The sequence below is a fragment of the Eubalaena glacialis genome, chromosome 8 (genome assembly GCF_028564815.1).
Source record: "Eubalaena glacialis isolate mEubGla1 chromosome 8, mEubGla1.1.hap2.+ XY, whole genome shotgun sequence".
NCBI classification, from domain to species: domain Eukaryota; kingdom Metazoa; phylum Chordata; class Mammalia; order Artiodactyla; family Balaenidae; genus Eubalaena; species Eubalaena glacialis.
In genome coordinates, this window is record NC_083723.1 from 79,651,827 (window position 1) to 79,668,422 (window position 16,596).

At 40.7% G+C, this 16,596-nt stretch overlaps 2 protein-coding genes across 2 annotated transcripts in view; both read right to left on the minus strand.

The window, feature by feature from the left end:
• Positions 1–16,596, minus strand: part of JAZF1 (JAZF zinc finger 1) — a 340,900-nt gene that overhangs the window by 35,074 nt on the left and 289,230 nt on the right. The window lies entirely within an intron of this gene.
• On the minus strand, positions 9,515–10,695 carry LOC133096315 (heterogeneous nuclear ribonucleoprotein A1-like). Its single transcript, XM_061197862.1, has one exon. The coding sequence runs from the start codon at positions 10,693–10,695 to the stop codon at positions 9,706–9,708; it is 990 nt and encodes a 329-aa protein (XP_061053845.1). The 3' UTR covers positions 9,515–9,705.

Sequence of the window (16,596 nt, forward strand, 5' to 3'; positions counted from 1 at the left end):
GTGTTAATTTCTGCTGTACAGTAAAGTGACTCAGTTATACATATTCTTTTTCATATTCTTTTCCATTATGGTTTAATCACAGGATATTGAATATAGTTTCCTGTGCTATACAGTGGGACCTTGTTGTTTATCCGAGTTGGTTTTTCTCATAATCGTATTTTTACACTGGCCTTGATCCCCTTGGACCAAGCCAGAGAGTAAGGCAAATCTTTGGCAACCTGATTCGCCCTACCTGTGTTGACCAGACCTCCACCATCTCTTTCCTGAGAGATTTGAAGGGACTACGTTCAACCAGCCTCAAGGGCATGGTTCAGGGCTCGAGGATGGAGCCAAGTGAACTGGCCCACATGGGAATCAAACTCAGAACCTCAGATTTAGTCACCCCAGGCTCTGGTCCCTTGAGCCAACTTTAAGTCCTGGAGCTCCTTTGGGCAAGGGAAGATGACTTACTACCAGCCTGCAAAGAACCGGCATTCAGAACTGATTCTGTTTAGTATCTTGCTCTGTCAATGAGAAGAGTCAACAACAACTATTAACCAGGCACCTAAGTAACAATATGGCTTATTAGGTTAATAAATTCAGGCCACTCAGAGCATTTTCTAGACAAGAAGTTGATATCACTCTGAAGGAGCCACAAATTGCCGTCTTCTGGAAGATGACAAAAGAGGCAAAATGTTCCGAGAAAATATCCATTCACTTTTCAGCCCTGTCATCTTTCCAAAATGTACTATTATATAATAGAAAATACAGACAAAGTGAACAGAAATTCTAGGAGGCTGTGAGATGCTATTTTTAAAGAGGCACAGCTACCATGAAAATGAACCTACTTTCCAATACAGCATAATTCATTTTCCAGTTTGCCATTCTTGCTTGACAGAATTAAAATGACAATGTTCATTCAGTATGCCACATTTATAGCTTTCGCTAAAGGGCTCCTACGTGGCAAAGGACAAGCTTTCTGGTCTTGGCAAACCTTCCTCTTTTGATGATGCCAGAAAATAGATCTTTATTGTGAGCCAAAAAAAAAAAAAAAAAAAAAGATAGAGAGAAAAAAAAAATCTTCTTTGGAATATTTATTACTTATTCATTTAGGAAACACAGTCCTATAGATTATTTACAAATGTGTTAACTGGATTCTACTAAACTTTCAATTTGTTATTTACTTGCCAAGTACTAAGTATTAGTTACCAGTAGTATGTTTCTGTAATGCATGTTTATTATATAGTTATTCCAGAAACTCTGATTAAAATTTTTTTTAATTCCAATTTTTATACTTGTAGTTACTTCATAATTTTAATTTTATGGTTTTAGTTTCCAAAAAGGTCTTATTCATCTCCCAGCGAAAAAAAACCCTCCAGGCTGAGGTGTGTTGTCTACAGGTGGTGGTAGGAACCCACCTAGCCTGTTACAAGCATCTCCAGGCAGGCGCCCTCCGGCACCTCACTCACAACTGAGCTGTAACATTTTAATTATATGCTTTTAAAAGTTAATCATTTGTGGGCTTCCCTGGTGGCGCAGTGGTTGAGAATCTGCCTGCTAATGCAGGGGACGCGGGTTCGAGCCCTGGTCTGGGAAGATCCCACATGCTGTGGAGCAACTAGGCCCGTGAGCCACAACTACTGAGCCTGCGTGTCTGGAGCCTGTGCTCCACAACAAGAGAGGCCGTGATAGTGAAGAGGCCCGCGCACCGCAATGAAGAGTGGCCCCTGCTTGCCGCAACTAGAGAAAGCCCTCGCACAGAAACGAAGACCCAACACAGCCAAAAATAAATATAAAAATAAATAAATAAATAAAAGATTACTATTAAAAAAAAAAAAATTAAAAAAAAAAAAAGTTAATCATTTGTCAAGTTTTGTTAGTCTTACGAAAATAATTTTCCTTTAGGTACAGCATAGCATATTCTAAATTATATACACATATATTACTGAAACCAAGTGGCTCTAATTAAACATTTTTTTCAGAGACTGTTTCCTTTTAATGGCAGTGAAATACTGTTGGTAGCATCAACATGCTCTGCCAAAATGAACTTCACCAAGGTGAATTTTAGGGAGACTGTCAACACAATAACGGCCTAGAACTTTATGCAAAGTTCTTATATTAGAAAGTGGTCATTTAAGGGTGTCACTTGGGGGCCTGTTCAAGATACAGGATCATGATCGTGTTTCAAAGACATCACCCTGAATTGAATGACTGGCACTGGTCCTGGTAATTGCTAGAGCCTTGGAGTTCAGCCTGGGTAACACCGTACATTTCTTTTCTTTTCTTTTTTTTTCAATTTTTGAATTTTATTTTATTTATTTTTTATACAGTAGGTTCTTATTAGTTATCTGTTTTATACATATTAGTGTATATATGTCAATCAAAATCTCCCAGCACACTGTACATTTCTGCCTGGCAGACAGAAACTGGAAAAGGACAGCCAATAGAAAAGCATGTCGAGGTTCTTTCCACCCCTGAGTTTAAGATTCTATACAACTGTTTTCTTTCTTTTTTAAACATTTTTAAAATTTATTTTAAAAAAATTTTTGGCCGTGCCCTGTGGCTTGCGGGATCTTAGTTCCCTGACCAGGTATCAAACCCAGGCCCTCTTCAGTGAAAGTGCAGAGTTCTAACCACTGGACACCAGGGAGTTCCCTATGCAACTGTTTCAAGTCAAACGTTGTGACGAGGATGTTCACTAGGATCCAGTTACATAACATACAGAGAGCTCGAGATAGCTCACGTGGAAAGTACCATTTTCACTATTTGCTATAAGAGAAATCTGCTTTACATGTATTTTTTCTTGTTACTTGAAAATTACGGTAATTTTGAAAAATATATCTATTTGAAATCTAAAAATCCTCCCAGACCCAGGCTGCAAAGAGATGTCTTAGCTGGTAGGCAATGACGGGTGCCGTCTAGCTATTTTACGCAAAATTATTTTGACAAGAGGAAAAGCAGTTTCCCTGAGAGTGACTTGTTCTTGGACGTGTAAGCATCTGGAACATCTTGGCTACCTTTTTTGCCTTTAGAAAAAATAAAAAAGTAATAGGTAGAAAACACAGCACATCATGGCATGATTAGATTTCAAATTCCTATATACTGGTCTCCCAACCAATTTTAGACTCTCAGGGGTGATTTTCTATGTGTGTTTCCATACCAAAGAGAGCCTGAATTGGCTAGACTAAAAAAAAATTCAGTCCAGTGTAGTATGAAACACATCTCTGATAAGATCAAGCCAACTTGTTGCTGTTTTGATGAATATAAATTATCACCAGCATCCCGTTTCCCGAGGAGGAACTATGTAAGTTTGGTGGCAAGGGGCTTGAGTGCATGGCCAGCATCCTTTCCTTTTCAGGTACCAGAAAGGTTCCAGCAGCCTGTTTCTCCCTTCTTGTCAGGTACCACTTCCCTTTTAGTGCCTTTCCAAGGAGGATGAACAAAGCCCGGGGACAGAAGCAGGGAGATTCTGTACCTGGATTGTCTTTTTGGCAAGAACAAATTAGCTTAAAGCATTCTCATTTTTCGGCAGATTCTGTCTGTAATGCTGTGCAGCTGCGTGCGCCTGGGGATCCTTTTATTGTTAAAAGTAGACCCACATGGAAAAGACATTAAAATAAGTTTGCTGCTATGATACCCACGAAGATGAAGGGCTTCTCTGATTTTAATATGCTGAGTTTTAGACGGGAAGGAAAATGAAAAGGGTTCTTTGGAAACACACACATTTGGCTGGGCTACGAATTCATCAGGTGTTAAATCCCCATCACCTTCGCAGTAGAGGTGTAGGGCAGCGCTGAGCGTCTGCTTGTTTGTGTTTTCAGTGGAATCTGCGCCATTTTCCATGCTTACAATGTGTGGCTCTCTTTAGCACTCATATTTCGGTTCTGGTACTTGCTTCCAGAGGAAAATTAGTGAAAGTGTGTACTGATGGGAGCTGGCATACAAATGAGCTCTGGACCCTAGCTTAAAGAGACTGCATTCTTTTGGGGGGTAGGGAGTGTGCCCTTTAAAATAACTTTATCTTGTGATATTTCTTGATATTTTTTGGCCAGTGCAGAGACCCCTGCTGGGACAAAGAAAAAGCAACAACGATCCAAGGCCAAAACCATGCCATGAACTATGTTCCTAGCACCAGGTGAAACATGACATAAAGACCGTCAAGATTTCTTGTGGGAATTCTTAACAGTGGACATATTTTTATTGAGTTTGATTAAACAATAACACAGTTAAGAGATGAAATTCAGGTTTATAACTAAATGTAAATGGTTAAGCATGGTATTGCTAAAATGGTAGGACTCAAAAATATTTTCATTAGAAGATAAATTATTGATGACTTTTTGTTACTGCAAATATTAAATCTGAAGATAAGCTGTTATTAAGTGGCTGCCCATTATAGAAACGGGGTTTATTTAGAGTTTCAGAGGATGTGCTTGATGCGGGCTGAAACTGAGCAGTTTTAATTTTCTTTCCTGTAAAATTCTATCTCATGGAAAGCAAAATATTTTGGATATTGGAAGACCCAGATGCTATAATTTTCTATCGGAAAACACTGATTCTGTGTCTTGAGACCCAGTGTCTGGCAACTAGTTCTTCTTCATTTAATAAGTGTAGCAATTGTTTTATTTGACCATGCTATCGTTTCTGCAGAGTTCGAAAGCTGAGAATAAAGGATTCTGCTGTCTTTCTTCAACAGAGAGGAAATTCCAGAGATTTTCTTCTCCAACTACTGCGTGTATTTACTTCCTTTGTTCTTAAATGGCTTGTTTACAGCAGAGGAAATGCTCTTTGCTCTTTCAAGGAGTGAGTGGAAGTTGTGGGCTCCTGTTCCTCATTTCTTCCTGGGCCAACAATTTTTTTTTTTTTTAACTGAGGTAAATCCAATGCACAGATCTTAAGTGTCTAATTCAGTTAGTTTGATAAATGTCTACCTTTGTGTAACCAACATCTCAATCAAGATATGGACTATATCCATCAGTCCAGAAAGTTCTCTTGGGTACGACCCTTCCCCGCATTCCCCGAGTCCACTGCTATTCAGATCTCCATCATTACGGATCAGCTACCTCTACTTGAATTTCATATGTACTCTTTGGTGTCTGGTTCCTTTCACTCAGTGTAATGTTTTTTGTTTTTTTTTTAAATAAATTTATTTTTGGCTGCATTGGGTCTTCGTTGCTGCTCGCGGGCTTTCTCTAGATGCAGCGAGCGGAGGCCACTCCTCGCTGCGGTGCACAAGCTTGTCATTGCGGTGGCTTCTCTTGTTGCAGAGCACAGGCTCTAGGCACGCGGACTTCAGCAGTTGTGGCTCGCGGGCTCTAGAGTGCAGGCTCAGTAGTTGTGGCGCATGGGCTTAGTTGCTCCACGGCATGTGGGATCTTCCCGGACCAGGGCTCGAACCTGTGTCCCCTGCATTGGCAGGTGGATTCTTAACCACTGTGCGACCATGGAGGTCCCAGTATAATGTTTTTGAGACTCATCCATGGTGTGTTTTTTTTTGGTGTAACTGTACTTTGTTCTTTTTTTTTTTTTTAATCACTAAATAGTATTCCATTGTATGGACAGATCACAATTTGTTTATACGTGTACCTGGAGATGGTCTAGTTAACAGTCTGGGCTATTGCAAATAAAGCTGCCCTGTATATCCTTGCACCTGTCTTTTGTGGACGTATGCTTCCATTCCTCTTGGGTAAATACCTAGAGTGGTACTGCTCAGCCAACATCACTTTGGTTTTGAAGCCTGAAGCCCTGGAGAACCTATATGACCTCTGTAGGGCTCTCCCTCCTTGGCTGGGTGGAGGAACAGTGACATCTGATGCCCCCTCCTCTCAGAGCAGCTTTGAGGATGTTTTCCGTCCTTCACAGGAAAGAGGGCAAGGAGTTTCCCGGACACTGTACTCAAAACTCACCTGGTCCTGAAGACCTTGAGATGCCCTTTACATGGCTCTAAGACCTGGACATATCTTATCAGTGAGATGTTCAGTGGGGCATCTGACAGAGACGGTGGGACAAAGGGGTGCCCCCCCCAGATAGTGATGGCGGTTGGGCCTATGTGGGCGCATCTTTCAACAAGGGAGGGGAGAGAGCTCGTTGATAAGTGTGTGTATCTGTTAGAAACATCCAATATTCCATTTTCTTCATGCTTTGAAGTTCCACAATTAAAAGGGTTATTATTGCTACCTTTACTAAAACAACAAGACAATCTATAAAAATCTGTAAACCTGCTAACGCTTTTACTTCTACCAGCTCTGGTCATAAAATGGTTATCTTAAATGCTCCTGTATTTCTGATAACAAATAGTGTCATTTTTGTTCTCAGATATGACACCCCTTCCCCTGGAAAATATGCCCATGCCCAAAGCACATCATTAGCAAATGCCACCGGTAATGAACATTCCTGGAATCAACCTTGTCTGAGGTTAGTACAGACAAAAAATAAACATGCACAAGTGGTCCTGGCCAGGGCTGGTGAAATACTGTCTAAAAGGGCAGGATTCAGTTAAGAGCACGAAATGTTTTCTTTGTTTTGAACGTGCTGTATAGCTACTTCAAGAAGCCCTGACAGCCTGACATGTCGGCCATTTCCACCACTGACCCGGTGGTTCCTGAACGCACCAGGGTGCCTTGGATGCAGAGTAGGGCTTTCAGAGCTAATGTCCTTTCTAAATTGGAGGTTTAAGTAGAGACAGTGTTAACACAAGCAGTTGTTTCCGTCCCTATCTTTATCACATTAATCCTCATGGGGAGGTACGCATTGTCTCCAATATATACACCAGGAGGCCGAGCTTACAAAGGTTTAAGGCCATCTATCTCTCAAGCTGCAGAACCAAGATTTGAATCCAGATCCCTCTGATGCCAAAAGCTCTCACCACTTTACCTCTGTGTTCCCAGGGTTTTAGAAGATGGCCCAGAAAACTCCAGGTTTACAGAATACCTTTTGTCAACATATCTGGGTCTCCTTACGAATTCCCTAAGCTGACATACCATAATGATCATGCTCTAAAACTGTGTGCCCCAAATCACTTTCCCACTGATCTCACCTTATTCCAACTGCTTTGGAATTCACATTGCCTTACAATTTCTAAGACATTTTGTGGATGTGAATATATAGATTATAACGGCACTAAAACAGTATGGAAAGAATGACTCTATGTGTACCTCTATCTTGTCTAGCTAATCATCCATGCTAGTAATTTAGCCCACCTGTGTGTATATGTCATGTTCATTAAGTGTCTGCTCTACATGTGTATAACCTGCTTCTACTAAGAGATGTAAGTTCTAATCCATAAGGACTATGCCTTCTGCTTTTTTGTACTCCCAACACCTGGAACAGTGACTATAACAAAATAGATGTTCCATAAATTATGTGAAATGAAAAGATACCCCATCCTGGTGCTGTGGAAAACAGGGTCACTCACTTGGGGACTGCTGAACTTGGGCCAGTTTTCACTTAGATGAGCCTCGATTTCTTTTGTCTTTAAAGTGGGGTTAATAAATGGTGATGTGAATGTTTTTGTGCACTATAAAGATATAATCTATTATTATTACAGATCAGCATCGATTTGATTGCTTTCTTCAAGTCAAGAAAATGTTTTGTTTGGGAAGGTCTCTTATGAGTGATGTAGTTGAGGAAAAATAATTGAAGTACTATCTCGTCGTTGCCATCCTTACTCTAACCGACGCTTTGAGTAGTAAGAGATTAAAAATAAGCAGCCGCATAATGCAGTGGGGAAGGAAGCAAATTAGCTACAAGACTGGGCCATAACACTCAGGAAGCAGGATAAAATTTTTACAAGTCAATCAATGAAGAAGATGAAAGGCCAGTGATTAGAACAAAGCAGTATATAAACAAACAAGCAAACAAGTCATAGGCCAGGAAAGGGTGTGTTAGTGACCCTGAATATACACAAGCCAGAGAGTTCAGCAACATGAAGTCATTCTCCAGCTTAAGACGGCACGTTTATGTGAAAAGGGAAATATAAATCAAGGCCATTTTCTCAATGGGAAGAGTTTAGAGAATGTTTTTTAGGCATTGTCCAGATATTTAACTCTTTAGGGCAGAATCTGTTAGAAATACCAAACCCTGGCCTCAGGACTTTATAAGTAGGTCACAACATTCAGTCAGGCTAAAATATTTCGCTTTTCTTCTTTTCTGCCATTAAATAGGATGGGATTTCTCTCTCTGAGGTTTTTCCTTCTGTTTCATTCTCTTCTTTTGGGTGGGTGGGGGGAATTATGTTAGTTTAGACCTTACCTTAGTTATCTTTTCCTCTCAGATTTTTTGCCTTTAGTAAGGCTGTTTAGGTGTATTTCGTTTTCTAAAAATAAAGGGATTGGGGGAGAGTTCACCTCAACTCCACTCAGAGCTTCTAAATGTCAAGCTAAATTTTGTCAGTTCTATCAGTCATTTCCAGCCTGAGGGTAAAATTAATACTTTACTTTTTAAAATGATTTGCTGTTTATTAGTAACTCCGGAGAACTGCAAAATGTTATAATCTGAGCAACCTATTGCCAAAACTATAAAGGAATGTTAAAGGTCTACTATCAGGCCAGATAGCAGGAGACACAGGAATATGAAATGAAACAACACAATGCAGAAACTTAAATTACGCATTAATAGACATAATCTGTGACTTCATGGTCGTTATAGGCTGCCTAAACAAGAAAACAAAAAAATTGGTTTAATTTCCTTTGGTACCTTTCTCTGGTTTAATACTTGAATTTTTCCCAGGTGGGCCAAAAAATATATGCAAATATTTTCCAGGAGAGACTGTGCAGTGCTATTATAACCAGAAATCCAGCCAACTCTTTCCACGGCTGCTCCACTAAGACATAAGCAAGCATTCGTTCAGTCCCATTGGACTCATGTCTGGAAGCTAAGCAAGTAGATTACAGTAACTTTTCTCCAAGCAAAGTGGAATACAGGTTAACCCAGGCAAGAAAACACACAGCTATGACAAGACGGGTCCCATTTAAAAGCAGTGGTTTCCCAACTCTGGCTGTAGGTTGGAATTACCTAGAGAGAGCTTTTAAAAACCCCCAATGCCCAACCCACCAACCGGATCAGGGTTTCTAGAGTGGAGCCCATGGACAATTTCAGGATGAGCTTTTAGCAACTGGTTTGCAAGCCTGAATATTTAACAGCTGGCTCCCTGGAGTCAGCTCCAACTCATCCTTAAAGAAAACCCTGACTAAACTAAACTGCTAAGTTCTTCAGTTCTGACCTGCTATTTGAACGATGGAGTGTGGGGTAAAAGTGAGGGTTACTGCGAATGAAGGTGAACCACATTTCCAGTATCTTAATGTATTTTTGTATTTTAGGTTTAGAAGTAGTAACTGGGGCAGCTAAATGGCTGAAGGTCTAATGAGGTTTTTTGTTTTTTTTTTTTAAGACACATTTATTCAGCGTCATGATCAGACTATTACATTTAGCAATCAACAGCATGGGTGCCAAAAAAAAACAACAAAACACCTACATTAAAACCCTTTGTTGGAATGCTTTATACTTTCCACAGAACAAAAACTAAAAGAACCTGTTATACAATTGGTCACAAATACAGTCCTCGAGTTTTTTGCCCATACACATGAGTATTGTCTAAAACATGTCTTCTTTGTAGCAGCTAGGCCCTGCCACCACTATGCTTGGCTGAGTTCACAAATCTGTTGTACCCTGTAGCTTCCCTGTCACTTCTCCGCCTCTCCTCTCCTGCTGAGCTTTGTTTCCTGGCAGTAATTAAAACCTCCTGGCGCTGCCATAGCTCCTGCTGCTGCTGGAACCACCATAGCCACCTTGGTTTCGGGGTTTGGCAAAGTATTGGCTTCCACCACCAGAGAGGCGAGAACTTTTGCCTCCAAAGTTTCTTCCTTTCACGGGTCCAAAATTTGCAGATTGATTGTTGTAATTGCCAAAATCATTGTAGCTTCCACCACCTCCAAAATTGCTTCCATCATTACCAAATCCATTATAGCCATCCCCACTGCCATCATATCCACCACCACCGCGGCTGCCACCATATCCCCCACCACCGCGGCTGCCACCAAAGCCACCTCGACCACTGAAGTTTCCTCCACGACCAAAGCTGTCATTCCCACCAAAACCGCCTCCACGACCACCACCAAAGTTTCCAGAACCACTTTGACCTCTTTGGCTGGATGAAGCACCAGCCATCTCTCGCTTAGATAGGGCTTTCCTTACTTCACAGTTGTGGCCATTCACAGTGTGGTATTTCTGAATGACAATCTTGTCTACGGAGTCATGGTCATCAAAGGTTACGAAAGCAAAGCCTCTCTTTTTCCTACTGCCTCGGTCAGTCATGATTTCAATCACTTCAATTTTCCCGTACTGTTCAAAATAATCTCTCAGGTGATGTTCTTCAGTGTCTTCTTTAATGCTACCAACAAAAATCTTTTTCACAGTTAAGTGGGCACCAGGTCTTTGAGAATCTTCTCTTGAGACGGCCCTCTTTGGTTCCACAACTCTTCCAGCCACCTTGTGTGGCCTTGCCTTCATGGCTGCACCCACCTCCTCCACAGTGGCATATGTGACAAACCCGAAGCCTCTGGAGCGCTTGGTGTTTGGATCCCTCATTACCACACAATCTGTGAGCGTTCCCCATTGCTCAGAATGGCTCCTCAGACTCCCATCGGTTGTTTCAAAGCTCAAACCTCCGATGAAGAGCTTCCGCAGCTGTTCAGGCTCTTTGGGAGACTCTGGCTTAGACATGACGGCAGTGGAGGGGGGAGACGTCAACAATGCTTACTCGGCGGCGTCCATGGGCAGAAAGGAGTAATCTACCGAACGTATCGCTAATGAGGTTTTTAAAAAGGTGTTAATATAATAATGATTAATGTGGAAAGAAAGTATGAGTACACTGGAAAGACCTCATTTTTGGAAGTGACAGACACGGGACTTTGTGCAAATTAACCTTATTAAATAAGCCTCTATTTCTTTAATCTGTACATGGGAATTAATAATGCTGTCTCAGTGGGGTTGGTGTTAGGATTAAATAATCATACATAAGCATATATAGTAAAAAATCTAAGTTGCCTTTCCTTCTCAGTAGTTATACTCTAGATTATTATTACTTTTAAAGGAGAATGGTATGAATTGTTTTAACACTTTATTTTCAGGGAATTTAATCACATTTATCTTTATTTTATATATATATATTTTAATTGAGGTACAGTTGATTTACAACGTTGTGATAGTTTCAGGTGTATAGCAAACTGATTCAGTCATATAGATAGATTTTTTTTCAGATTCTTTTCCCATATAGGCTATTACAAAACATTGAGTATAGTTCCCTGTGCTATACAGTTAGGTCCTTGTTGACTATTTTGTACATAGTAATCACATTTATCTCTAATTCTTTTTTTTTTTTTTTAAGATTTTTTTGATGTGGACCATTTTTAAAGTCTTTATTGAATTTGTTACAATACTGCTTCTGTTTTATGTTTTGCTTTTTTGGCCCCAAGGCATATGGGATCTTAGCTCCCTGACCAGGGATCGAACCCGCACCCCCTGCATTGGAAGGCGAGGTCTTAACCACTGGACGGCCAGGGAAGTCCCCTATCTTTAATTCTTTATCTCTGTGATTTAAACCAGGGTGGGCAAACTATGGCCTGTGGACCAAATCTGTAAATAGGGTTCCACAAAAACTTTTAGTTTTATGGAACACACCATGTCCATTTGTTTGCATAGTTCTATAGCTGCTTTCCTGCTACAGCAGCAGAGTTGAGTAGCTGAAACAGAGGCCCCATCGCCTGCAGAGCCTGAAGTATTTACTATCTGGTCCTTCATAGAAAAGATTCTTGACCCACAATTTAAACCATTCTAAGCTTTCCTTAAGTGAATACTTTTAAAAAGTACATTAAAAAAGAACACAAAACAAATGAGGATAGGAAATGAAAAAAATGAGAAAAGAAGATCCCCCTAGGGTTTAGAAATTGCAAAATAAATCTTAGTTCCAGAATCCTTAAGAAATACTTGAAACTCTAGGATGAAACTGAGATCTAATTCTGTCTAGTCAAGACAGTGTATATATATTTTTATATATCTTTATTGGAATATAATTTTAAAGAATTTTTTAAATTTATTTTTGGCTGCGTTGGGTCTTCCGTTGCTGCACGCGGGCTTTCTCTAGTTGCGGCGAGCGGGGGCTACTCTTCATTGCTGTGCGCGGGTCTCTCATTGTAGTGGCTTCTCTTGTTGCAGAGCACAGGCTCTAGGCACGTGGGCTTCAGTAGTTGTGGTGCGCGAGCTCAGTAGTTGTGGTGCATGGGCTTAGTTGCTCTGCAACATGTGGGATCTTCCCAGACCAGGGATCAATCCTGTGTCCCCTGCACTGGCAGGCAGATTCTTAACCACTGCGCCACCAGGAAGTCCTTATTGGAGTATAATTGTTTTACAGTGTTGTGCTAGTTTCTGCTGTACAACAACGTGAAACAGCTATATGTATACATATATCCCCATATCCCTTCCCTCTTGAGTCTCCCTCCCACCCTCCCTATCCCACCCCTCTAGATCGTCACAAAGCATCAAGCTGATCTCCCTGTGCTATGCAGCAGCTTCCCACTAGCCATCTATTTTACATTTGGTAGTGTATATATGTCAATGCTACTCTCTCACCTCATCCCAGCTTCCCCTTCCCGCCCTGTGTCCTCAAGTCTGTTCTCTACGTCTGTGTCTTTATTCCTGCCCTGCCACTAGGTTCATCAGTACCGTTTTTTCAGATTCCATATATGTGCATTAGCATACGGTATTTGTTTTTCTCTTTCTGACTTACTTCACTCTGTATGACAGACTCTAGGTCCATCCACCTCATTACAAATAACTCAATTTCGTTCCTTTTCATGGCTGAGTAATATTCCGTTGTATACATGTGCCACATCTTCTTTATCCGTTCACCTGTTGATGGACATTTAGGTTGCTTCCATGTCCCGGCTATTGTAAATAGTGTTGCAATGAACATTGTGGTACATGTATCTTTTTGAATTATGGTTTTCTCAGGGTATATGCCCAGTAGTAGAATTGCTGGGTCATATGGTAGTTCTATCCTTAGTTTTTTAAGGAACCTCCATACTGTTCTCCATAGTGGCTCTATCAATTTATATTCCTACCAACAGTGCAGGAGGGTTCCCTTTTCTCCACACCCTCTCCAGCATTTATTGTTTCTAAATTTTTTGATGATGGCCATTCTGACCAGTGTGAGGTAATACCTCATAGTGGTTTTGATTTGCATTTCTCTAATGATTAGTGACGTTGAGCATCTTTTCATGTGTTTGTTGGCAATCTGTATGTCTACTTTGGAGAAATGTCTATTTAGGTCTTCTGCCCATTTTTGGATTGGGTTGTTTGTTTTTTTGATATTGAGCTGCATGAGCTGCTTGTATATTTTGGAGATTAACCCTTTGTCAGTTGCTTCATTTGCAAATATTTTCTCCCATTCCGAGGGTTGTCTTTTCGTCTTTTTTATGGTTTCCTTTGCTGTGCAAAAGCTTTTAAGTTTCATTAGGTCCCATTTGTTTATTTTTGTTTTTATTTCCATTACTCTAGGAGGTGGGTCAAAAAGGATCTTGCTGTGATTTATGTCATAGAGTGTTCTGCCTATGTTTTCCTCTAAGAGTTTTATAGTGTCTGGCCTTACATTTAGGTCTTTAAACCATTCTGAGTTTATTTCTGTGTATGGTGTTAGGAAGTGTTCTAATTTCATTCTTTTACATGTAGCTGTCCAGTTTTCCCAGCACCACTTATTGAAGAGGCTGTCTTTTCTCCATTGTATATTCTTGCCTCCTTTGTCAAAGATAAGGTGACCATAGGTGCATGGGTTTATCTCTGGACTTTCTATCCTGTTCCACTGATCTATATTTCTGTTTTTGTGCCAGTACCATACTAAGACAGTCTATTTTAAAGAATACTTTATAAATGAAATTTTCTGCAAGATGACTATTACTTCTGCACCAGGAACGCATCCTGAATATGAAACTTGGAAGAGTGAATTTAGGAGGTAGAAACAAGGAAAATTACTTATAACCTGGCAATGAAAGTGACTGAAACCACATTAGTCAGGCAAAATAAGCTGATCTCTCCAACTACAGGTAAAATAACATTTCAAACATTGAAAAATGTACACAGTCAAAATGGTACAGGGTAGGAGTTTAAGAAACCATTTCCCCTGCTAATTTTTGATGTTTACATGGAATGTTCTTCAAGCAGCAAATAACTTACCAATGATGTTGACAGACTGAAAATGATACATCTTTACCACAACATATATTAATTCTCTCAGTGGGAAATTGCTAAAATAGACAAGGTGTCAGAAAGATTTCTTTACGTATGAAGGAAAGGAAATGATTCCATTTCTTCCAAACATTCTTACATGAAAAATAATAAACTCTCACTTTTTTTTTTAAACATCTTTATTGAAGTATAATTGCTTTACAATGGTGTGTTAGTTTCTGCTTTATAACAAAGTGAATCAGTTATACATATACGTATGTTCCCATATCTCTTCCCTCTTGCATCTCCCTCCCTCCCACCCTCCCTATCCCACCCCTCTAGGTGGTCACAAAGCACCGAGCTGATCTCCCTGTGCTATGCGGCTGCTTCCCACTAGCTATCTATTTTACATTTGGTAGTGTATATATGTCCATGACACTCTCTCACCCTGTCACATCTCAGCCCTCCCCCTCCCCATATCCTCAAGTCCATTCTCTAGTAGGTCTGTGTCTTTATTCCCGTCTTGCCACTAGGTTCCTCATGACCTTTTTTTTTTTTTTTCCCTTAGATTCCATATATATGTGTTAGCATACTGTATTTCTTTTTCTCTCTCTGACTTACTTCACTCTGTATGACAGACTCTAACTCCATCCACCTCATTACAAATACCTCCATTTCATTTCTTTTTATGGCTGTAAACTCTCACTTTTAAAATGTCTTTATTTTCATGGGGTTCTAAAGCTCCCATTATTAATTGGGGAGGTCACGGTTATCTGGTGCTGGCTATGAGTCAATCCATATTAAGTCAGGTATAAAACACAGCCAGGTATAAAACTGCCCCCATAATTCACATTATATATGAATAAATATTCATAGAAATATTCAGAAAAGAGAATTGAAGAATTACACTACACTATCATGGCATTCCTTAGATCTACACAGTAAATGTTACGCAGAGATGCTGGAAAGTAAATCTTCATGAAATAAAATGTAAGAGAAACAGGGTGGTCTATCTAAAGAAAGGGACAAATGCCCAACACAAATGAACCCAATTCATCCTCTACAGAATGACCTCCGATTCTGTTCCTGAAGCAACTAGTTAAAGACTCTGGACCACAGAGACGAACATTTACTGAGTGTTTAAGGCATGCACATCTATCACGTTTAACTCTCACACAGAAACCTAAGTAATGGGTGTCATCAGTGATTTGTAAAGGGCGAAGTTCGGTAGGAGCTCAGTCTGTCTGCCTCGCGCACCTATCCTGTCTTCAAAATGTCCAATCCTGGGCTTCCCTGGTGGCGCAGTGGTTGAGAATCTGCCTGCTAGTGCAGGGGACATGGGTTCGAGCCCTGGTCTGGGAAGATCCCACATGCCGCGGAGCAACTAGGCCCGTGAGCCACAACTACTGAGCCTGCGCGTCTGGAGCCTGTGCTCCGCAACAAGAGAGGCCACGACAGTGAGAGGCCCGCGCACCGCGATGAAGAGTGGCCCCCGCTCGCCACACCTAGAGAAAGCCCTCGCACAGAAACGAAGACCCAACACAGCCAAAAATAAATAAATAAATAAATATTTAAAAAAATGTCCAATCCTGATGGAACACAGGGTATCTGCCAACCATGAGCCCCCAGAGATGCCCCTAGAAAAAGAGGTCCTCTAATCAAAGCGACTAAATTTGGAAAGCTTTCTAAACCCTCCTCTTGGAGAATAACAACGTACATATTAAAGCCCTGTACTGAAGAAACCAGTTTACCTTTGTCTAACCCAACATTTCCCCAAACTTATTAGGGAATCCCTTTTCCCAATTACTATTTTGTGAAAGTTACATTCTGAAACACACTCTGAGAAATATGACTGTGGTCACCTCCCTTGATGGGAGATGGATAAAAGAGAAATACATAAACTGTAAGAGAAAAATAAACGTTTTCACCCATGGTCAAGGGGCAATGCTACTGAAGTGATGGTGTGATTCTAAGTGGCTTCTTCTTGCTCTTAGGATGACACCCTAAGTGCCCTGGTCCCTGCAGACCTCCTTGGCCTCATCTAACAACCACCCCACCACCTGGTCGACCTTCAGTACCTGGGACTCAGGCTCCCCATCATGGAGCCTTTAAAAAATGCTGTCTGCTTGGCTGAATGCGCCTTCTTTCCCTCTTTACCTACTTACCTTTCAGGGAAGTCTTTCCTGACCCTGTCAAGCCCTTCTCTGTATGCTCTCCTATCACTGAGTTCTTCCATATAGCGAGTTTATGGTTACAATGTTATATTTATTGGTGTATTTATTTGATGAATGCCTGTCTATACCCCTATGGGAGTGAGAGGAAATACATTCCCTGTGCTCAGATGCAAAAAAGAAGAGGAGGAGACCTTTCCAGCCTCTTTCTACCATCTTCTATCACTGCTGACTT